The 24,723-nt window shown below is 50.4% G+C and overlaps 1 protein-coding gene across 1 annotated transcript; it reads left to right on the forward strand.

Moving 5' to 3' along the window:
* The first annotated feature begins 9,850 nt into the window (after positions 1–9,850).
* TMED10 (transmembrane p24 trafficking protein 10) lies at positions 9,851–15,310 on the forward strand. Its single transcript, XM_073610464.1, has 5 exons — positions 9,851–10,085; positions 13,451–13,571; positions 13,649–13,722; positions 14,585–14,711; positions 14,882–15,310. The coding sequence occupies exons 1-5, from the start codon at positions 9,903–9,905 to the stop codon at positions 15,001–15,003; spliced, it is 627 nt and encodes a 208-aa protein (XP_073466565.1). The 5' UTR covers positions 9,851–9,902; the 3' UTR covers positions 15,004–15,310.
* Positions 15,311–24,723: the final 9,413 nt, after the last annotated feature.

Raw genomic sequence — 24,723 nt, forward strand, 5'->3', positions numbered from 1 at the left:
GCTTTTGTGATGGGAAGATATTGGGTGCAGTTCTGCTTGGGGGGGTGGGGGGGGTGGTCCCTGTTTCCAGGAGGAGGAGGACTGTCATTGGTCACTGCTAAAGCCAATCACAGTCCTGCAAGCACCGTCCACTATCTGGAGGAAGATGACTCGCTTGGTTGCCACTACCAATCTCAGAAAGAATGGATTTCACTGTGGATGAGAAAACCCCAATCAGGTGACAGTTTGTGGAATTACTGTTGTACTTCTGGGAACTTTGTTGAAATTATTCCTGAACCTTTGTGTCACTTACTACTGACCCCGGCACTATTCAGCGCAATGAAAATAACACCCAACCACTTTTTCTCAGCTGCGGGGGCCCAACTTAGGCCCACTGCTTTCAGAAAATGCCCCTGACCTGAGCTCAACATTGCACATCCATTCCATATGCTTGTATGTGACATGACATACATCCCATACATCACATACATCCTATCCATCCCATACATCCCATACATCACATACATCCCGTACATCACATACATCCCATCCATCCCATCCATCCCATACATCACATACATCCCATCCATCCCATACATCACATACATTACATACAAGCACGTGGGCTGGATGCAAGAGGTGGATCAGCAGGATAAGTGTGCCAGGACAGGTAGATGTGTCTCATCTCTGCTTCCTTTCACCACTCTGCATATCATAGATAAGAAGAGGGTACAGCGGTGGAGCAGACGAGTAGAAGGGTACAGCGGTGGGGAAAATGAGCAGGAGGGGTTCCGAGGTGGGACAGATGAGCAGAAGGGTACATTGGTGGGGCAGATGTGCAGGGAGGTACAGTGGTGGGCCAGATGAGCAGGGGGGTTCAGTGTTTGGCCAGATGAGAAGGGGGTTCAGTGGTAAGACAGAAAAGCAGGGGGGTAGAGGTAGAGCATTGGGGAAGATGTGAAGGGAGGTGTATTGGTGGGGTAGATGAGCAGGGGGTTACAGTGGTGGGGCAGGAGAGCAGGGGGGAACAGAGAGGTGAGACAGATGTGCAGGAGGTACATTGGTGGGGCAGATGAGCAGATGGGTTCAGTATTAGGACAGATGAGAAGGTGATTCAGTAGTAAGAAAGAAGAGCATGAGGATACGGTGGTGGGGATGTGCAGGGAGGTACAGTGGTGGACAGAAGCGCAGGGGGTACAGTGATGGGCCAGATGAGCAGAGGGGTTCAGTGTTGGGCCAGATGAGCAGAGGGGTTCAGTGTTGGGCCAGATGAGAAGGGAGTTCAGTGGTGAGACAGAAAAGCAGGGGGTAGAGCATTAGAGCAGATGTGAAAGGAGGTGTATTGGTGGGGTAGATGAGCAGGGGGAACAGAGTTGGGGCAGAAGAGCAGGGGGAACAGAGGTGAGACAGATGTGCAGGAGGTACATTGGTGGGGCAGATGAGAAAGCGGGTTACAGTGGTGGGGCAGATGGGTTCAATGTTAGGACAGATGAGAAGGTGATTCAGTAGTGAGACAGAAGAGCATGAGGATACGGCAGTGGAGCAGATGTGCAGGAAGGTACAGTGGTGGGACAGATGAGAAAAGCGGTACATTCATGTGGCAGATGAGCAGGAAGGTTACAGTGGTGGGACAGAAGAGCAAGGGGGTACGGTGGTGGGAGGGATGAGAAGGGGGTTCAGCGGTGGGACAGAAGAGCAGGGGGGTTCAGTGTTGGGTCAGATGAGCAGGGTGTTACAGTGGTAGGGCAGAAGAGCAGGGGGAACAGAGGTGGGACAGATGTGCAGGAGGTACAGTCGTGGGGCAGATGAGGAAGGGGCTTACAGTGGTGGGGCAGATGAGCAGATAAGTTCAGTGTTAGGACAGATGAGAAGATGGTTCAGTGGTGGAGCAGATGTGCATTTAGGTACAGTGGTGGGGCAGATGAGAAAGGGGGAACATTGGTGGGGCAGATGTACAGTGGGTTACAGTGGTGGGACAGATGAGCAGGGGGGTACAGAGGTGGGGCAGATGTGCAGGGTAGTACAGTGGTGGGGCAGATGTGCAGGGTAGTACAGTGGTGGGGCAGATGTGCAGGGTAGTACAGTGGTGGGGAAGATGAGAAAGGGGGTACATTGGTGGTACACATGGGAAAGGGGGTGCATTGGTGGGGCAGATGTACAGGGGGTTACAGTGGTGGAGCAGATGAGCAGGGGGGTAAAATGGTGGTGCAGATGTGCAGGGTAGTACAGTGGTGGGGCAGATGTGCAGGGGGGACAGTGATCTGTGGTGTGGAGGTACAGGAATTGGGGCTGATCTGAGGCGCGAGAATGCAGTATGTTAATTTCTCACTACTAAAGTAGTTTACAGCATTTACGTTATAAAAAATCCTTTTCATGATTGAGAGTGTGAAGTTGACATTTTTTTGTTATAAAATCGCCACGCTCAATTTCTTTGAAAACATTTTTTGGCACACCGTGCTCAAGTGATTGCCTAACCCTGACTTACACCATTCTAACCACAAAACTCTGCAACTACTGAATAAAATCTCTTCAGCTTCTCGTTTCTTCCTATTACAGTGAATGGTCAATTACTGCCACCTACAGGCCAGTTCTAGTTATAACAATTCTTTCATGATCCTAATACAGAAAATACATAGACTGCATTGCGCTGCAAACATATCCTTCCCAGTATCTTTTCTTATTCTGTATATATGGACTCTGCACAGCACCGCTTCTCTTGTTCTGTATGCTGGGTGTAATTCTCGGTATCTGTTCTTATTCTGTATATATGGACTTTGCACAGTACCAATTCTCTTATTTATGCTGGGTGTAATTCTCAGTATCTGTTCTTATTCTTTATGTATGGTCTCTCCCAAGACCAATTCTCTTGTCCTGTATGCTGGGTGTAATTCTCAGTATCTGTTCTTATTCTCTATGTATGGACTCTGCACAGTACCACTTCTCTCATCCTGTATGTTGGATGTAATTCTCAGTATTTGTTCTTATTCTGTATGTACAAACTCTGCACAGTACCACTTCTCTTGTCTTGTATGCTGGGTGTAATTCTCGGTATCTGTTCTTATTCTGTATGTATGGACTCTGCACAGTACCACTTCTCTTGTCTTGTATGCTGGGTGTAATTCTCGGTATCTGTTCTTATTCTGTATGTATGGACTCACTCTGCACAGTACCACTTCTCTTGTCTTGTATGTTGGGTGTAATTCTCAGTATCTATTCTTGTTCTGTATGTATGGACTCTGCACAGTACCACTTCTCTTGTTATTTATGCTGGATGAGTGTGATGATGACATCCTCCTTTTCCTCTCCTGGAAGGATCAGAGGCCTCTATTGTATATTCCAGGAAGCGGCTGTATGAGGTGACATTGATGACCTCATTGCGCTCCAGCAGTAAGGACCCCCATTGTTCTCCATTTAGATGGATGGCAAGGAAGGCGGCTGGGCTGATGTCCCACATTCCTGGCACCTCCCACTCTGAAGACTGATGAACAGTGGGATTCTTCTACTGGTCAGTCTGCGTTCTCCAGTCATATGACCGCATCATCCTTTCCCGGGAATGTTATGCAGCAGTCTGTGGGGTTTCTATATAAAACTGCTCAAAGCTAGACACGCCAACGTCTATTCTCTCCCGGATTTGTAAATGTCCCTGATGTCAGAAAACCAGATACGGCCAATCACTTGATAAATGAGTCACACTTGGCTTGGATGGATCGCAGAATATAAAGCAAATAAGTCTGAGGGTCTTCCAACTATGACTGGGTTTGCACTTATTAGTTACAGTGTTTCTCAACTCCAGTCCTCAAGGCACCCCAACAGGTCATGTTTTCAGGATTTCCCTCAGAAGAATTGGCTCTAGTAATTACTAAGGCAGTGAAACTGATCAAATCACCTGTGCAAAATAATGGCAAGCCTGAAAACATGACCTGTTGGGGTGCCTTGAGGACTGGAGTTGAGAAACACTGAGTTAAGACACCGACTACTATTCTGTCACATGCTTTTCTCCCTCCACCACTCCCATATTGATAGTATACTGTATTCCCTCAATAGTTTGTGCCTCTGCCCCGCCCACAAGGGCAAGTTTTCTCGGCATTAGTATCTCTGCCCCTACTACAATGGTGACATTTATTTGCGGTGCCGTAGTTTGTGTCCCCCGCCCCTAACAATGATAAAATTTCTCTGCACCCTTAAAATAGAAGAATTTAATGTTTTCATTTGGAATCATATGAATTTAATTTTTTTTTGGAATCATACTTACATAGCTGGATGCAGCATCGATCCGATGCCACATCTGTCCTATGCCGGCTCTAAGGCTGAGAACTGAGCGATCAAACACCGCCGATCACTCGGGTCTCAGAGCTCCTTGAGCAGAGAGCCGGGGATTATCAGGCACCAGCACTCTGCTCTATCCCCACCCCCTCACTGGAGCGCTGGGCTGTGGTGGGAGGGGCTGGCTCAAGCTTTCAGCAGCATGTTGGGAGGCTGAGCCGGGTCCTGGTCCAAGCATGTGGATGGAACCCGACCACAGCGGTCGCGATCTTCCCAAAGGCTGGACCGGTTAGGTGACGTCAGCCGACAGCGGGCTTCAGCTGAAAACGGGTCACAGGAGTGCAGAACGATCTGCACTCCTGTGAGCCACAGGAGAAGTACAACCAAACAAGCTTTGGCTGTACTTCTCCTTTAAATAGGGAGATTTCTCTGCAGTAGTTTGTATCCCCTCCCGCAATGCTGAGATTTCCGCTTAGTAGTTTGTGTCTTCACCCCTCCCACAGTGATAAGATTTCCCACAGTACTTTGTGCCTTTGCCCCTCCCACAATGGTGAGATTTTGCCTGCTGTAAATTTTGTCTCCCCTCCACCTCTTCAGCAATGGTGATATTTACACTCAATAATTTGTGTCTCTGCCCCCCCCCCCCAATCACAAGATATTTCTTCGGTAGTTCGTGTCTCCGCCACTCCCACGATAGTGAAATTTCCCCAAATTAGTATGTGTCTCCGCCCCTTCCACAATGGTGAGATTTCCTTTTAGTAGTTTGTACCCCAGCCCCTCCCTACAATGATGAGATGCAGTAGTTTGTGGAATCCTATAGCTATGGAGTTCCGCCACTTCTGGTACTGGACCTGTGCGCACTGCTTACAACTGTTACTTGTAAACACAGAAGCCTGGCCTCTGTGTTTACAACTGAGAGTGCACCTCTCAGCAGCTCCAACAGAATCCTGGCCCTGCACTCGAGCCTGGAACAAGGGAGGCCCAGTGCATTTATGGGCAGCAGACTTGGTATCTCCCATCTCCCCTATACGATCTTGGTATCTCTTGTCCTCCCTTATGCAAACTTCTCCCATTCCCCTCATATGCAAACTTGATTTCTCCCAACTGTCCCGGAACCACCGGGACCTTCCCGGAAACTGAAAGCTGTCCCGTAGATGCAGGCAGAATCGCAGAGCCTAATATTCTCTGTTTTGTGAGAAATCCTTCCCTATATAGACCTCCTGGCTGCTTTGCTTCGTGGCAATAGGCTAAAGTTCAAAGCAATCATCCTGGAACTAGCCACTCACTCTGTGTACTGTGGGGGTGGGGTCAGGTCCCGATCTATGCTGAAGCCCAGGAAGCACGATCTAATGTAGGAGAAGTGGTGAGTGAGGCTGATACACAAGTTGTTTGAGTGCCCATATATTGTTGCAGTGCCCTGGGAGAATGTTTTCAAGTGAAGTCTGTGCCCAGATTCTGATTGGTCCTTCATTGTCAGTCAAAAGCTGGGTTCAGGCTCCAGTCACAGTGCACCACTTGTTCTCTTGCCTGCTTCATCTGTACAGGACTCTGCAGCAGGATGAGGATATAGTGAGTGTGGTGGAGGCTAAATGTTCTATATTGTTTGAATCTGGGCTGCACCATTTCACCACTTATGTGTTTCCTCCAGTCCTGTGCTCGCTGTGATTCTGGGGGGGGCAAGGGTAAGAGAATATGTACCGGGGTGCTCTAGGAGGGGAGAGGGCTTGTGCTAGAAGGATGGGGTTGGATATGAAACCCTACCTTCTAGCACAAGTCCTCTCCCCTCCCAAAGCATCCCCCATCACATATCTCACCCCCTCCTCACCCCACCCAGCACATATTTCCCGACACAAGTCCTCTCCCCTCCCAAAGCACCCCCATCACATATCACACCCCCCTCCTCACCCCACCCAGCACATATTTGAACCCCCACTCCGCCCCACCCTCTAGAATAAGTCTTCTGCCCCCCCCCCCAGCACATCTTCCAAGCCTGTTTTTTTTAACCATGCCTTTAAGCCCCTCCCACTGGGAGCACACCCACTTTTTTGATGCCGGACGCTATGCTCACTGCTGGTCTCTACCTCCATCAAGTGCCCCTCATTCTCAGGTTTGAAAGTATGGTCTCTCCCATAGCCCCCCATATGCAATCTTGGTATTGGTATATCTCTTCCTCCCCTCCCTACATAAACTTGGTATCTCCCATTCTACCCATATGCAAATTTGGTATCTTCCATCCCCCCATACACAAACTTTGTAACTCCCACCCCCCATACACACATAAACTTGGTATTTCCTCTGCCCCACATACGTAACCCTGATATCTCCCATAATCCCCCTACGCAAGTTGGTATCTCCCATTGCCTCATATATAAACTTTGTATCTCTCATCCCCCCATACGCAAACTTGGTATCCGCCATCCCCCATATGCAAACTTGGTATGTTCTGCCGCCCCCCCCCCCCCCCCCCCCCATACACCTTGTATCTCTCCTGACCCTCACATGCTCAAACTTGCTATCTCCCATTGCACCCCATTTGCAAACTTGGTATCTACCATCCCCGAATTTGCGAACTTGGTATCTCCTATCCCACCCACACACAAACTTGGTATCTCCCATTCTACCCCTATATGCAAATTTGGTATCTCCTATCCCCCCATACACAAACTTTGGAACTCCCACTCCCCCCACACACACAAACTTGGTATTTCCTCTCCCCACATACGTAAACCTGATATCTCCCAAAACCCCCCATGCAACTTGGTATCTCCCATTGCCTCATATATAAACTTTGTATCTCTCATACCCCCCTATACGCAAACTTGGTATCTCCCATTCACCCATACACAAACTTGGTATCTCCCATTCTACCCCCATATGCAAACTTGGTATCTCCCATCCCGCAATACACAAACGTTGTAACTCCCGTTCCCTCCATACACACACACAAACTTGGTATTTCCTCTCCCCTACATACGCAAACTTGGTATCTCCCATTGCCTCCATATGTAAACTTTGTATCTCTTATCCCTCATATGGAAACCTGGTATCTCCCATTCTACACCCCCATACACAAACTTGGTATCTTTCATTCCCTCCCTCCCATATGCTAACTTAGTAACGCCTGTTTGGCCCATATGCAAACTTGGTATCTCCTGTCCCACCCACACGCAAACTTGGTAACTTCCATTCAACCCCCCCATACACAAACTTGGTATCTCTTGTCCACCCATATACAAACTTTGTATCTCCCATTCCCCCTATATACAAACTTGGTATCTCCTATCCACCCCATAAGCAAAGTTGGTATCACCCATCCATCTATACCCAAACTTGGTATCTCACGTTCACCCATACACAACCTTGGTATCTCCCATTCTACACCCATATGCAAACTTGGTATCTCCCATCCCCCATACACAAACTTTGTAACTCCCACTTCCCCCACACAAACTTGGTATTTCCCCCCCCCCCACATACGTAAACCTGATATCTTCCATAATCCCCCTATGCAACTTGGTATCGCCCATTGCCTCATATATAAACATGTATCTCTCCCCCCCATACGCAAACTTGGTATCGCCCATCCCCCATATGCAAACTTTGTATTTTCTTCCCCCCCTCCCTATACACAAACCTTGTATCTCCCATTTCCCCCTATTTGCAACATTAGTATTTCCCATCCCCCATATGCAAACTTGGTATCTCCCATCCCACCCACACGCAAACTTGGTAACTTCCATTTCCCCCCCATACACAAACTTGGTATCTCCCATTCCCCCTATATGCAAAGTTGGTATCTCCCATCCCCCCATGAGCAAAGTTGGTATCTCCCATACGCAAAGTTGGTATCTCCCGTTCATCCATACACAAACTTGGTATCTCCCATTCTACCCTCATATGCAAACTTGGTATCTCCCATCCCCCCATACACAAACTTTGTAACTCCCATTCCCCCAACACACAAACTTGGTATTTCTTCTCCCCCACATACACAAGCTTGGTATCTCCCATTGCCTCCATTTGTAAACTTTGTATCTCTCATCCCCCATATGGAAACCTGGTATCTCCCGTTCTACACCCCCCATACACAAACTTGGTCTCTTCCATTCTCCCCATATCCAAAATTAGTAACTCCTGTTCCCCCATATGCAAACTTGGTATCTTCTGTCCCCCACATATACAAACTTGCTATCGCCCATTTCCCCCCATTTGCAAATTTGGTATCTCCCATCCCCCCATATGCATACTTGGTCACTCCCATTTCACCCACACACATTTTGTAACTTTCATTCACCCTCCCCATACACAAACTTGGTATCTCCCATTCCCCCCATAAGCAAACTTGGTATCTCCCATCGCAAACTTGGTATCTCCCGTTCCTCATACACAAACTTGCCCTCTTACATTCTCCCCCCATATGCAAACTTGGTATCGCCCATTCCCCCTATATGCAAACTTGGTATCTCCCATCCCCCCATGAGCAAAGTTGGTATCTCCCATACGCAAACTTGGTTTCTCCCGTTCACCCATACACAAACTTGGTATCTCCCATTCTACCCCCATATGCAAACTTGGTATCCCCCCCCCCCCATACACAAACTTTGTAACTCCCGTTCCCCACACACACAAACTTGATATTTCTTCTCCCCCACATACGCAAACTTGGTATCTCCCATTGCCTCCCTATGTAAACTTTGTATCTCTCGTCCCCCATACACAAACTTTGGTCTCTCCCATTCTCCCCTCCATATGCTAACTTGGTATCTCCAGTCCCCCACATATACAAACTTGCTATCGCCCATTTCCCCCCATTTGCAAATTTGGTATCTCTCATTACCCCCTTATGAATACTTGGTCACTCCCATTCCACCCACACACAAACTTTTTAACTTCCCTTCACCCCTCCCCCTCATACACAAACTTGGTATATCCCATTCTACCCCACCCCAAAAAGGCAGACTCACATCCCCCCCCCCCCATACGAAACCTGGTGGGGCTAAAAATACCAGGAGGTGAGCAGGGGGGGAGGAACCATGTGTGTGTATTGGGGGGGTGGGGGAGATACCAGGTGTGTGTTTGGGAGGGGGGGCAGAAGATACCAAGTGTGTGTGTATTGGGGAGCAAAGCATGCTAAGTGGATTTATTTCCACCCTCTTGGCATCACATAACCCCTAATACACACGCTTGGCTATATCCACCCCCCATACAGTTAATATAACTCCTCCCCATAGTCTTTATTGGAAGGCCCAGTGACAACTGGGAGACAAGTACAGAGCGTTGTCACCCTACAACAGGATGTATAAGGATCAATGGGGATTATTTCACAAAAACTGCAGATGGTGAAATTACACCATTGTGTTAGAAGATATTTATTGAGAAATAAAGAAAACATGAAGTATACATCTCCAATACAGGAAAGGGGGCGGGTCTTGCAGTGGGCGGAGTCTTACTGCACCATAGGAAATCTAGCGCTAGTGACACATCACGTGACTCGGTAGCCACACCCCCTGTCACTGAACGTCTGCGCGACCTTACCAGTAGTCACGTGTATCCTGCAGACAGCCAATGAACAGGATCCAGCTCAGAGGGGCGGGGGAGCGAACGAGAGAAATCTCTGCGGCGTGGCCCCGCCTCTTCCGGTGAGCTCAGTTCCGCTCGCCATGGCTCGGTTGGTACCGGCTGTAGCGCTGCTGCTGGCTTTGTGCGGATCGGTTCGCTCCATTTCCTTCCAGCTGCCGCCAAACAGCCGCAAATGTCTCCGGGAGGAAATTCACAAGGACGTGCTGGTGACCGGGGAGTACGATGTGTCCGAACCGCACGGCCAGGGCCAGGTCCGCCTGAAGGTAGGCGCGGCTCATACCAAGTGTGTGTGTAAGGGGGGGGGGTCAAACTGAAGGTGTACAGGGGGATACCAAGTTTTCGTGTGGAGGAAGGTGAGTTCTTGGGGGGGGGGGGGGGGGTTATATCAAATGTATGGAAGGTGAGGAGATACCAAGTATTTGTATTAGGGGTTATGAGATGCCAAGTGTGTATGGGAGGGGGGGAGAAGAGTTTTCGTATCGGGGTATTTACCAAGTTTGTGCAGGGGGGGTATATAATACGTTGGCGTACAGAGGAGATAGATGGATAGATACCAGGCTTGCATACGGGGGGAGGTTGATACCAGGTTTGCGTATGGGGAGGGGGGTAGATACGTAATTTGTGCACCGGAGACAGGGGGGGGGGGCGCCAACGTTGCGTACGGAGGGGGGGAGCGCCAACGTTGCGTACGGAGGGGGGGAGCGCCAACGTTGCGTACGGAGGGGGGGAGCGCCAACGTTGCGTACGGAGGGGGGGAGCGCCAACGTTGCGTACGGAGGGGGGGAGCGCCAACGTTGGGTACGGAGGGGGGGAGCGCCAACGTTGGGTACGGAGGGGGGGAGCGCCAACGTTGGGTACGGAGGGGGGGAGCGCCAACGTTGGGTACGGAGGGGGGGAGCGCCAACGTTGGGTACGGAGGGGGGGAGCGCCAACGTTGGGTACGGAGGGGGGGAGCGCCAACGTTGGGTACGGAGGGGGGGAGCGCCAACGTTGGGTACGGAGGGGGGGAGCGCCAACGTTGGGTACGGAGGGGGGGAGCGCCAACGTTGGGTACGGAGGGGGGGAGCGCCAACGTTGGGTACGGAGGGGGGGAGCGCCAACGTTGCGTATTAAGGGATGCCAACTTTGCATATTGGGGGGACGGGGGACAGAGTAGGTCCACCTGAGGGTTTGAAGGTGGGGGGTGAAGAATTATATCAAGTTTATGGAAGGTGCAGAGATAACAAGTGTTCGTATTAGTTGAACTCAAGAAATGGGATTATAGCGGTGCTTAATACATATCCAAGATATAACATTTATAAAGATTTCTTTATTGTTATAGAAAAAGGGTTCAATTAAAATTGATTCACAGAGCATATACAATTTGCTTTTTCTTTCGGGTCGCTGGGGTCTCACATAGGTGAAGATGGTCACAAATGGGTGTTCTATCCCAACATGTTTCGCCAATGATGGCTTCCTCAGGGAATTATTTGGGACCACCAATATTAACCCAGCTCTCCACCGGTCCTAAATCAGGGAGCGCAAAAGCAGGGGGCCTGCAAAAAAAACCCAGCTGGAGAGCAGGGGTGACCGCACATGCTTTGTGATGCTTCAGTGTCTAAACAGAGGCATTTCAGTGTAAAACTGATCTTTTTACCATAACATCTCTTTGGTGCCCCTGCATTACCCATCATGTATTACTGAGCATATTTATACATTGTAGCGAAGTATAAAAAGGACCAGCTGTGGTTGTTCACGGCCTCCCCCGCCTTTGTTCTGGCTGAGGTTTTTTTTGGGGGCCCCCTGCATTTGCGCTCCCTGATTTAGGACCGGTGGATAGCTGGGTTAATATTGGTGGTCCCAAATAATTCCCTGAGGAAGCCATCATTGGCGAAACATGTTGGGATAGAACACCCATTTGTGACCATCTTCACCTATGTAGGACACCAGCGACCCGAAAGAAAAAGCAAATTGTATATGCTCTGTGAATCAATTTTAATTGAACCCTTTTTCTATTTTCTGTAACAATAAGGAAATCTTGATAAATTTTATATCTTTGATATGTATTGATTAAGCACCGCTATAATCCCATTTCTTGCCTTCAACTATTTTCAAAATCCGGGATGAGGTTCATGATTTTTAGAGTCACTCAAATCCACTCACTAAGTCTTTGTAATAGGGAGATGCCAAGTGTGCATGGGGGGGAGAAGATACCAAGTTTGCGCATGTGGGGATACCAAATTTGTGGTGGGGGGGTGCCAAGTTTGCGTGCAGAAGGGAGCAGGTCCACCAGAGAGTTTGAAGGTGTGAGCTGGGGGGGCTTGGGGTGGTGGTGGGGAGAATTACATCAAGTGTATGGAAGGTGGGGAGATACCAAGTGTTTTGTATTAGGGAGATGCCAAGTGTGTATAGGGGGGGGGGGGGGGGGAAGATACCAAATTTGTGCATTGGGGGGGATACCAACTTTGTGGTGGGGGGGGAGATACCAAGTTTGCATGAGGTAGGAATTATATCGAATGTATGGAAGGTGGTTAGATTCCAAGTGTGTATGCAGGGAGAAGATACAAAGTTCGCATACAGGGGGGGGCAGGAAATGACAAGTTTGCATATGGAGGGGGGGGGATACCAAATTTTGCATAGAGGGGTCGACAGATACCAAGTATGTGTATGGGGGGATGGGAACGGGTGGTACCAAGTATGTAGCTTGTATTGATTGCTATAAGAGAAACAAAGCAGCATCTCCATAAGGCGGAGCCTATAGGTTTGATGGTGTGGCTATATGGTGTAGGACCCCTTTCACACCTAAACTGCCCCGCGGTAAAGCGCCACTCGTTTTAGCTGCGCTTTGCGGGTGGGAGCAGGGCGTTTTTAACCCCCAAGAAGGGGTTAAAAGCGCATGCGCCGAAGCTTTGGCAGCGCTGCCCATTCATTTTAATGGGCAGGGCGGTTTGGGAGTGGTGTATTTTTCCATCTGGCAAGCGCACCACCCCAGTGTGAAAGCACTCGGGCTTTCACATTGGGGTGGCGCGAGAGACGTTTTTCAGGCGCTATTTTTAGCACTAATACACCTGAAAGGGGTGTAAGAGTAGGATCTCCCCACCCATGCACAGCATTCAGCAGCTTGGTATCCTCCCGGACACATTACTCTGCCACTTCCCCATATGTTAGTCTGAGCACTTGTGGCTGCTGTATGGTGGAAGTGGCGTGTATAGGTCCCTCCATTCTCCCCCCCCCCCCCCCCCCGAGGGTATTTCTAATATGGTAAACTCTGAATAAAGGAAACTTTGCATGTGCTTTGTATCCAACATGTCTGATCACAGGTTATGTGCCGCCACATGGGAAGGTGTCAGACAAGTTATTCCAGGTGGGGGAGGGGTGACACCTGGGAATCTGTCATTTGTTTTGGACAGCCAAGATATTTGTACCTGAGAACTGACTTATAATTCCACAGCTGTACTTTTCTTCCAGGGTAAAGCACATTGTCACCAGATGCTGGGGGGGGGGTTAGTAAAATGAAATTGTCCATTCTTTGCCTCCCCCGTCTGACCATCCTCCACAGACATTCAGTATATTAGTTGTGTCCGTCAGCTGCGGGGTGGGTGTGGCAAGACCTGATTGTGTGCTAACCATCCAGAACATCTCATTTTAGATCACGGACTCTGCTCAGCACATCCTCTACTCCAAGGAAGATGCATCCAAGGGGAAATTTGCCTTCACTACAGAGGAGTATGACATGTTCGAAGTCTGCTTTGAGAGCAAACACCCTGCAGGTTAGTGCCATCCTGTATGATACGCTTTATTTGGGCTGTTCCTGAATGTCAGATTCTGACCTGTTCCATCTTCTCAGGCTCTGGACGTGTCCCTGATCAGATGATTGTTCTCAATATGAAGCACGGTGTGGAGGCCAAGAACTATGAGGAGGTGAGCTGTGATATTGGTGAATGTAAGCTCTGTAGAGAGGAGCTGTGTCCAGCCTCTTCATTTGGGTCATGGTGGGGGTAAGCAGTATTGTGTGTCTTGGCGTGTGTAAGGTCCTGGTGAGGGTGCTGCATCCAGCCTTGTGTAGGGTTATAGTAGAGGTAATGAGGGATCTGGGTCCACCCTTTTGTTGGGTCATGGGGGGGATTTGAGATGGGAGCTGTGGCCAGCCTTGTGTAGGGTCATAGTGGAGCTGATGAGGGATCTGGATCCAATCTTGTGTAGGGTTGTAGTGGGGGTAATGAGTGCTCTGTGTCTGACTTTGTTGTAGGGTCATAGTGTTAGTAATGAGGGTTCTGTGTCCAAGCTTTTGTTGGGTCATAGTGGGGGTAATGAGGGAGCTGTATCCAGCCTTGTGTAGGGTCATAGTGGGGGTAATGAGGGATCTGGGTCCAGCCTTTTGTTGGGTTATTGAGTATTTGAGGAGGGCACTGTGTCCAGTCTTGTGTGGGGGGTAATGGGAGGATCTGTGTCCAACCTTTCCTTGAGTCATGGAGGATTTGAAGAGGGCGCTGTGTCCAGCCTTGTACCCAGTTGTGGTGGGAGTGATGGGGGAGCTGCATCCAGCTTTTGTGTTGACTCCTGGTAGGGTGAGGCGGGTGCTATGTACAGCCTTGTGTTGGGCCATGGCAGAGGTGAGGCGGGAGCTGCAGCATTGTGTAGTGTCATGGTGGGGGTGAGAAGGGACCTGTGTCTAGCCTTGTGTAGGGTCATAGTGGAGGTGATGAGGAGGAAGCTGTGTCCAGCCTTGTGTCACTGAACATGAACAAGGAATTTAATGATGGATTTTGCTATCCTTGTTTAGATTGCAAAGGTGGAGAAGCTGAAACCACTTGAGGTGGAGCTGCGCCGTCTGGAGGATCTTTCTGAATCCATTGTTAATGACTTTGCCTACATGAAGAAGAGGGAAGAGGAGATGAGGGACACAAATGGTGAGCCACTTTTTATTCTGTTCTTTCACTCTTCTGCATTTCCTGCTCACCTCCGTTTCCCCTATGTTCCCTGCGTTATTTTTATCAACTGTCTGTCCATTATCCTCCTCAAATTCTACTTTCCTGTCATCCTCTTGCCCCAAGTTGATGGACTTTCTTTCCTCTTGCAGAGTCCACCAATGTGCGAGTTCTCTATTTCAGTATCTTCTCCATGTGTTGTCTGATGGGATTGGCAACGTGGCAAGTTTTCTACCTGCGTCGCTTTTTTAAAGCAAAGAAACTCATTGAGTGAGGGGGGACAGTCAGTCCTTTATATCCCTCCCACCCCCTTTTTGTCCTCCCCTCGGGAGTTAATCTACCAGCAAATCATTGCCGGACTGTGTGGCGATCTTCCAGCAGCTACAGCCACAGGAAATATTTGTCTGTCGAAGTTCCCTGGTGACATCTCCTTCCCGCCACCCTGTACCACCCGCTACAGCACCAACAGACTGTACGCCCAGCCCCCGTCTTCAGCGCACCGCCGGTTGCAGGCTTTGTGCTCTTTCAGCTGTATATTTGGGATTTGTGTTTTTCACATTAAAGAGGACTTGTGGGTGAAATTTGTGTTCTGCAGTTTGTTTGGAAGTGATCGGAGGAGGTGTGCACGCCTGGCCTGTCATCAGAGGGATGTGGGTGCCAAGCCTGTGATCAGAGCATTGTGCGTATGTGTGCAAACGCTCCAGGCATGTGATCAGAGGAGTGTGTGTGCGCCGCTGGGATGTGATCAGGAGTGTGTGCGCGCACCCAGCCTGTGATCAGAGGGGGATGTGTGCACGCCCGGTTTGTGATCAGAAGGATGTGCGTGCCCGTTGTGTGATCAAAGGAGTGTGCGCGTGCCCAGCCTGTAATCAGTAGTGTGCGTATGTTTGCACGCACTCCAGGCCTGTAATCAGAGGAGTGTGCGTGCACCCGGCCTGTGATCAGAGGTGTGCAACCGGCCTGTGATCAGAAGAGGTGTGCGTGTGCCCGAACTGTGATCAGAGGAGTGTGTGTGCACATGCGCCCTGCCTGTGATCAGAGGAGTGTGTGTGCGCTCGCCCTGCCTGTGATCAGAGGACTCTGTGCGCGCGCCCTGCCTGTGATCAGAGGACTTTGTGTGCGCGCACCCTGCCTGTGATCAAAGGACTGTGTGTGCACGCGCGCTTTGCCTGTGATCAGAGGACTGTGTGTGCGCACCCTTCCTGTGATCAGAGGACTGTGTGTGTGCGCGCGCGTGCCCTGCCTGTGATCAGAGTACTTTGTGTGCACGCGCCCTGCCTGTGATCAGAGGACTTTGTGTGTCCTGCCTGTGATCAGAGGACTGTGTGTGTGCACGTGCGCCTTGCCTGTGATCAGAGGACTGTGTGTGCGCGCGCGCCCTGCCTGTGTTCAGAGGACTGTGTGTGTGTGCACGTGCGCCTTGCCTGTGATCAGAGGACTGTGTGTGCGTGCGCCCTGCCTGTGTTCAGAGGACTGTGTGTGTGCACGTGCGCCTTGCCTGTGATCAGAGGACTGTGTGTGCGCGCATGCTTTGCCTGTGATCAGAGGACTGTGTGTGCGCGCATGCTTTGCCTGTGATCAGAGGACTGTGTGTGCGCGCATGCTTTGCCTGTGGTCAGAGGACTGTGTGTGCGCGCCCTTCCTGTGGTCAGAGGACTGTGTGTGCACGCCCTTCCTGTGGTCAGAGGACTGTGTGTGCGCGCCCTTCCTGTGGTCAGAGGACTATGTGTGCGCACCCTTCCTGTGATCAGAGGACTGTGTGTGTGCGTGCCCCCTGCCTGTGATCAGAGTACTTTGTGTGCACGCGCCCTGCCTGTGATCAGAGTACTTTGTGTGCACGCGCCCTGCCTGTGATCAGAGGACTTTGTGTGCACGCGCCCTGCCTGTGATCAGAGGACTTTGTGTGCACGCGCCCTGCCTGTGATCAGAGGACTTTGTGTGCACGCGCCCTGCCTGTGATCAGAGGACTTTGTGTGCGCGCACCCTGCCTGTGATCAGAGGACTGTGTGCGCGTGCCCTGCCTGTGATCAGAGGACTGTGTGCGCGTGCCCTGCCTGTGATCAGAGGACTGTGTGCGCGTGCCCTGCCTGTGATCAGGGGACTGTGTGCGCGCGCCCTGCCTGTGATCAGAGGACTGTGTGCGCGCGCCCGTGCGCCTTGCCTGTGATCAGAGGACTGTGTGCACGTGCGCCTTGCCTGTGATCAGAGGACTGTGTGCACGTGCGCCTTGCCTGTGATCAGAGGACTGTGTGCACGTGCGCCTTGCCTGTGATCAGAGGACTGTGTGCACGTGCGCCTTGCCTGTGATCAGAGGACTGTGTGCACGTGCGCCTTGTCTGTGATCAGAGGACTGTGTGTGTGCGCGCGCGCACCCTGCCTGTGATCAGAGGACTGTGTGCGCGCGCGCACCCTGCCTGTGATCAGAGGACTGTGTGCACGTGCACCTTGCCTGTGATCAGAGGACTGTGTGCACGTGCGCCTTGCCTGTGATCAGAGGACTGTGTGCACGTGCGCCTTGCCTGTGATCAGAGGACTGTGTGCACGTGCGCCTTGCCTGTGATCAGAGGACTGTGTGTGTGCGCGCGCACCCTGCCTGTGATCAGAGGACTGTGTGTGTGCGCGCGCGCACCCTGCCTGTGATCAGAGGACTGTGTGTGTGCGCGCGCGCGCACCCTGCCTGTGATTAGAGGACTGTGTGTGTGCGCGCGCGCGCACCCTGCCTGTGATCAGAGGACTGTGTGTGCGCGCGCGCACCCTGCCTGTGATCAGAGGACTGTGTGTGCGCGCGCGCACCCTGCCTGTGATCAGAGGACTGTGTGTGCGCGCGCGCACCCTGCCTGTGATCAGAGGACTGTGTGTGCGCGCGCGCACCCTGCCTGTGATCAGAGGACTGTGTGTGCGCGCGCGCACCCTGCCTGTGATCAGGGAAGTGTGTGCACCTTGCCTGTGATCAGAGGACTGTGTGCGCACGCGCTCTGCCTGTGATCAGAGGACTTTGTGTGCGCGCGCCCTGCCTGTGATCAGAGGACTTTGTGTGCGCGCACCCTGCCTGTGATCAGAGGACTGTGTGCGCGTGCCCTGCCTGTGATCAGAGGACTGTGTGCGCGTGCCCTGCCTGTGATCAGAGGACTGTGTGCGCGTGCCCTGCCTGTGATCAGGGGACTGTGTGCGCGCGCCCTGCCTGTGATCAGAGGACTGTGTGCGCGCGCCTGTGCGCCTTGCCTGTGATCAGAGGACTGTGTGCACGTGCGCCTTGCCTGTGATCAGAGGACTGTGTGCACGTGCGCCTTGCGGACTGTGTGCACGTGCGCCTTGCCTGTGATCAGAGGACTGTGTGCACGTGCGCCTTGCCTGTGATCAGAGGACTGTGTGCACGTGCGCCTTGCCTGTGATCAGAGGACTGTGTGTGTGCGCGCGCGCACCCTGCCTGTGATCAGAGGACTGTGTGCGCGCGCGCACCCTGCCTGTGATCAGAGGACTGTGTGCACGTGCACCTTGCCTGTGATCAGAGGACTGTGTGCACGTGCGCCTTGCCTGTGATCAGAGGACTGTGTGTGTGTGTGCGCGCGCGCGCGCGCGCGCACCCTGCCTGTGATTAGAGGACTGTGTGTGTGCGCGCGCGCGCACCCTGCCTGTGATTAGAGGACTGTGTGTGCGCGCGCGCACCCTGCCTGTGATCAGAGGACTGTGTGTGCGCGCGCGCACCCTGCCTGTGATCAGAGGACTGTGTGTGCGCGCGCGCACCCTGCCTGTGATCAGAGGACTGTGTGTGCGCGCGCACACCCTGCCTGTGATCAGAGGACTGTGTGTGCGCGCGCGCACCCTGCCTGTGATCAGAGGACTGTGTGTGCGCGCGCGCACCCTGCCTGTGATCAGAGGACTGTGTGTGCGCGCGCGCACCCTGCCTGTGATCAGAGGACTGTGTGTGTGTGCGCGCGCGCGCACCCTGCCTGTGATCAGGGAAGTGTGTGCACCTTGCCTGTGATCAGAGGACTGTGTGCGCGCACGCTCTGCCTGTGATCAGAGGACTGTGTGCGCGCACGCTCTGCCTGTGATCAGAGGACTGTGTGTGTGTGTGTGTGTGTGTGTGTGTGTGTGTGTGCGCGCGCGCACGACCTGCCTATGATGAGAGAACTATGTGTGCGCACGACCTGCCTGTGATCAGAGAACTATGTGTGCGCGTGCGCACCCTGCCTGTGATTAGGGGAGTGTGTGTGTCTGCGCACGCGCGCCCTGCCTATGATCAGGCGAGTGTGTGCCCTCAACCTGTGACTAGAAGCGATGTATGTATGCATACCTAGCCTGTGATCAGAGGAGGACAATCCAGGAACAAATGTTCAACAGTAGTTCAATCTGCGATAGACAGGGAATAGGGAGACCCGTCGCCAGCACCCGACAATACAGCTGCTTACCCCATGTGGTGGACCCTCATCACAAAGGTCACGATGACCATTGAGGGGCCACCACATGGAGTAAGCGGCTGTATTGTCGGGTGCTGGCGACGGGTCTCCCTATTCCCTGTCTATCGCAGATTGAACTACTGTTGAACATTTGTTCCTGGTTTGTCCTTTTGGGATTTAAAGGGCTGCACACTTACCATATACATCTTATTATTGACTTCCTTCAATATCGTGCTGGCTGCTGATATCTTATTGAACCAACTGATACTAAAGATCTGTAGCGCAACAAATTCTAATTATTTTTTGTGATCAGAGGGCTGTGTTTGTCCAGCCTGTGATCGGAGGAGAAAGTGTGCACGCGGGCCCAACCTGTAATCAGAGGAGGAGTATGCGCAGGGCCTCTGTTAAAAATCATGGGGCCCCTCCCCTGATCCCGCCTCGAAACAAAATGCGGACCGCCCAAGACTTGTCATTATAGTGAACGGGGCTGGTGGCTGCACTTACCCACTGAGAACCGCAAGAGGACTTGCCAGTGTGAATGCAGCCTTAGGATGCATTTCACTGTCTTTTCTATGATCCTTAGAGTCCCCCCCCCCCCCTACATCAGGGTTCCCAGGGTTCTCCTGCCGTACCTCGGGGTCCTCAAACCCCCCTCTCCTTACATCAGGGTCCCCAAAACCACCCACCTTACATCAGGATGCCCACAGTCATTCCACTACCAGGGTCCCCACAGTCACCCTCCCTTACATCAGAGCCCCTTTTTAAATCACTATCCCTAGAGTCACTTCTTTAAAGAAGAGTCCCGAGAGTTTCTCTAGTTACACTAGGTCCCCAGAGTCCTACCCTCCTTACATCAGGGTCACAAGAGCCCCTCTCGAATTATAGGCAACAAGAGTGAAGGATAAAAGGAAGGGGGCGCTTCTAAAGCTGGCCATAGATGGATTGAAACTTGTCCGGTTCCTGCTGAACTGGGCAAACTTTAATCCATCTTTGGGCAGGCTGGTTGTACTGAAGTTGAGCTATCACTCAACTCCAGTACAACCAGCCTGTTGTTTTTTTTTCTTTGCACAAATACTTTCAGCAGCTATAGCTGGCAGCAATAATGGTATTCTGACGGCAGGGAAACCTCCCTCTGTCAGAAGTAGTGCAGCGGGACGGTTTCCCCCATCAACACTGAATGTGATGAGGGAGTCAAACGATATTCTTCCCTTCAAACTGGTTGAAGGAAAGAAAATTGCCTTGCAAGACATAGATGATTGCTGGATTCCCCCATCATCACATTTAGTGTTGATGGGGGAATCCCTCCCTCGGAGATATTGAGTTCTGCTGGAAGGGGATCTCTCCCTGCTGGCAGAACACAATGATAGCTGCTGGCAGTAATTGCATGTAAAAAAATCCGACAGTCTAATTGTACCCAAGTTGATTGATGGATCAACTTGCGTACAACCAACCTTGCCCGTTAAAGGATCGAAACTCGGACGGTCCCCGCTTAACCAGCCGAGATTCAATCTCTCTATGGCTTACTTTAATATATGGCCAGCCTAAGAGTAGCCAAGCAGACAAATGCACAGAAGTAAAGGGTTAAATCAAAGTAAACTATCTCACCCGATGAACACAACTTATTTATTGCCTCTCCCCTCTATGCTGACAGGTCTGGCAAGCAGACATGAATGATCACTGCACAGGCTGACAGCCTGGTAGTAAACAAGACTGTTTGTTTGCAGTGACAGTTCTGTGATCAGGTTACTTCAATTCAAAACTTTATTTTGTGCATTTGTCTTTTCTTAGAAGAGAGAGAAGGGAGCTGCTGAAGCTCTTAATGCACCCCTGCCTCTATCCACTGCACCAGCACCTGTCATCAGAAGAGGTGTACATGTGCCCGACCTGTGATCAGAAGAGGTGTGCCCGCCCTGTGATCAGAAGAGGTGTGCGTGTGCCCGCCCTGTGATCAGAAGAGGTGTGCGTGTGCCCGCCCTGTGATCAGAAGAGGTGTGCGTGTGCCCGCCCTGTGATCAGAAGAGGTGTGCGTGTGCCCGCCCTGTGATCAGAAGAGGTGTGCGTGTGCCCGCCCTGTGATCAGAAGAGGTGTGCGTGTGCCCGCCCTGTGATCAGAAGAGGTGTGCGTGTGCCCGCCCTGTGATCAGAAGAGGTGTGCGTGTGCCCGCCCTGTGATCAGAAGAGGTGTGCGTGTGCCCGCCCTGTGAGCAGAAGAGGCGTGCGTGTGCCCTAACTGTGAGCAGAAGAGGCGTGTGTGTGCCCTCCCTGTGATCGGAAGAGGCGTGCGTGTGCCATACCTGTGATCAGAAGAGGTGCGCGTGTGCCCGCTTTGTGATCAGAAGAGATGTGCGTGTGCCCGCTCTGTGATCAGAAGAGGTTTTGTGATATTTACCTGATATACAGTATCTCACAAAAGTGAGTACACCCTCACATTTTTGTAAATAATTTATTATATCTTTTCATGTGAAAACACTGAAGAAATTACACTTTGCTACAATGTAAAGTAGTGAGTGTACAGCTTGTATAACAGTGTAAATTTGCTGTCCCCTCAAAATAACTCAACACACAGCCATTAATGTTATTAAGGCAGTGCTGGAAAATAATGGTGGCCACACAAAATATTGACACTTTGGGCCCAGTTTGGACATTTTCACTTAGGGGTGTACTCACTTTTGTTGCCAACGGTTTAGACATTATTGGCTGTGTGTTGAGTTATTTTGAGGGGACAGCAAATTTACACTGCGGCAGTCTACATGGTCAGATTTCATCTCATGCTACTTGGCAGTGTAAACTCTTATGCCGCGTACACACGGTCGGATTTTTCGTCTACAAAAGTCCGACAGCCTGTCCGACAGACTTCCGGCGGACTTTCGGCGGACTTGCAGCAGACTTTCTAACGAACGGACTTGCCTACACACGACCACACAAAAGTCCGACGGATTCGTACGTGATGACGTACACCGGACTAAAATAAGGAAGTTCATAGCCAGTAGCCAATAGCTGCCCTAGCATGGGTTTTTGTCCGTCGGACTAGCACACAGACGAGCGGATTTCGGGTCCGTCGTAGTTACGACGTAAAGATTTGAAGCATGTTTCAAATCTAAAGTCCGTCGGATTTGAGGCTGAAAAAGTCTGCTGAAAGTCCGGAGAAGCCCACACACGAACGGATTACCAGCCAGCTTTAGTCCGTCGGCGTCCGTTGGACTTTTGTAGACTAAAAGTCCGACCGTGTGTACGCGGCATTAGGCTCCATGCATACTGGACTTTAAAATAACGTTATAAAAACGCCAGTAGCTTTGCAGTGAGTCTTTCAATGTTTTTTAACGTTTTTGCAATAGCGTTTGTTAGCGTTCTTTAGCGTTTTTTTTTTCCAATGGATCAAAAACGTTAAAACGCTGGTGAGCCACGTTTTTTAACATTTATCGACGTTTCACCGTTTGAGCGTGTGGCGTTTTTAGCATTTTTTTGTGGTCAGAAAAACGACTCCTGAACGCGATTTTAGGGCGTTCAGAAAACATAAACGTCCATGTGTGCATGGATACATAGGATAACATAGAGGGGAGTTTATGGGCTGTTAAAAAAAAAACGGACGTTTATGAGCTTCAGTGTTCATGGAGCCTAAAGCTGTATATAGAAGATTGCGAAATCAGATCGTAGAATGGAAGGTCTGCTTAAAGCTTCAAGCACAAAAAATACTCTTGCATTGCCAGGGGAAAGCAGTATTAAATTGGTTGTAAAGACATTTTTTTCTTCCAAAATAAAAGATTTATACTTGCCTGCACAGAGTTTCTGGATCAAGAGAGGGCCCACTTCAGCCCCGGACCACTTGGCTGCTCTAGAGCGTTTTTTTGCGATTCGGCACTGCGTCGCTTTAACTGACAATTGCGCAGTCATGCGTCGTGGCTCCCAAACAAAATTTACAACCTTTTTTCCCCCACAAATAGAGCTTTCTTTTGGTAGTATTTGATCGCCTCTGCGGTTTATATTTTTTGCGCTATAAACAAAAGAAGAGCGTCAATTTTGAAAAAAACGCATTATCTTTTACTTTTTGCTAATAATAAATATCCCCTAAAAATATATAAAAAAATGTTTTTCCTCAGTTTAGGCCGATACATATTTTTGGTAAAAAAAATCGCAATAAGCGTTTATTGATTGGTTTGCGCAAAAGTTATAGCGTCTACAAAATAGGGGATAGTTTTATGGCATTTTTATTATTTTTTTTACTAGTAATGGTGGCGATCTGTGATTTTTTTTTTTTTTTTTTTCTATCGTGACTGCGACATTATGGTTGACACATCGGACACTTTTGGTGCTATTTTGGGACCATTCACATTTATACAGCGATCAGTGCAATTAAAAATGCACTGATCACTGTGTAAATGTGACTGGCAGTGAAGGGGTTAACCACTAGGGGGCGCTGCAGGGGTTAAGTGTGTCCTAGGGAGTGATTCTAACTGTTGGGGGGGAGAGGGGCTACGTGTGACACGACACTGATCACCGCTCCCGATTACAGGGAGCGGTGATCAGTGTCACTAGATAGAACATGGAAATGCTTGTTTACATCAGCATTTCCCCATTCTTCCTCTCGTGAGATGATCGCGGGTATCCCCGCGGACAGCGAATCCGCGGGACCCGCGATCACAGTCACGGAGCCTGCGGCGCGTGCCCACAATGCCGCGTCTTAAAGGGCAACGTACAGGTACGTTAATATGCCTGTACTTGCCCTTCTGCCGACATATATCGGCGTGAGCCGGTCGGCAAGTGGTTAAAGAGGTTGTAAACCTCTGGAAAAAAAACAAACCCTGCAAGACAAAGGCATAATGAGCTAGTATGCATATCGCATACTAGCTCATTATGAAATACCTCAGAACGATGCCCTGAATCGGCATTGGCACTACAAGGACACGGCAGACATCTTCCAACGGAGTTACTTCTGGGTTCGCGGCGCTGTGATTCACGTCACGCATGCGCGCGGGAGCCGCCGGTTACGGCACGAGTCCTGAAGATCAAGGAGCCAGCGGCCCGTTTCTTCAGTACGCATGCGCCAATGACATCGGCAGCTGCGCATATACTGAATATCTCCTAAACTGTGCAAGTTTAGGAGGTACGGTACCTACAGGTAAGCCTTATTATAGCCTTACCTGTAGGTAAAAGTGGTGTAACAGAGTTTACAACCACTTTAATGCGCTCGTTTTATTTAAACTACCACCACGGAAGCTGCCATCTTGGCCTCTGTTTGATCCTAGGTTGCCATGGTGCTGCTCATGTGATCAGTTATGACACCAGCCATTTGTTGCCTTGACAGTTTGGTTGAGAGCACATCCAGTGTGACAGTTACCATTCACAGCATGCCTTGGCTGTAACTCTTTTGGGAAAGGTCAATTGATGGGTTTAGTTCTGCCTTTCATGACTAAGCCTATTTTTGAAATTTGGTGTTTACAAGTTAAAATCCATATTTTTTGCTAGAAAATTACTTAGAGCCCCCAAACATTATATATATATATTTTTTAGCAGAGAATCTAGAGAATAAAATGGCGATTGTTGCAATATTTTATGTCACACGGTATTTGTAAAGCAACTTTTTGGGAAAAGGGACA

The sequence above is a fragment of the Aquarana catesbeiana genome, linkage group LG13 (genome assembly GCF_042186555.1).
Source record: "Aquarana catesbeiana isolate 2022-GZ linkage group LG13, ASM4218655v1, whole genome shotgun sequence".
Lineage (NCBI taxonomy): Eukaryota > Metazoa > Chordata > Amphibia > Anura > Ranidae > Aquarana > Aquarana catesbeiana.

What these genes read in the sequence shown, in the direction of transcription:
- TMED10 (XM_073610464.1), top strand. Translation starts at nt 9,903, where the DNA reads ATGGCTCGGTTGGTACCGGCTGTAGCGCTGCTGCTGGCTTTGTGCGGA. An exon ending in AGGGCCAGGTCCGCCTGAAG is followed by an intron (nt 10,086 to 13,450) that starts GTAGGCGCGGCT and finishes ATCTCATTTTAG; the next exon opens with ATCACGGACTCTGCTCAGCA. An exon ending in GGAGATGAGGGACACAAATG is followed by an intron (nt 14,712 to 14,881) that starts GTGAGCCACTTT and finishes TTCCTCTTGCAG; the next exon opens with AGTCCACCAATGTGCGAGTT.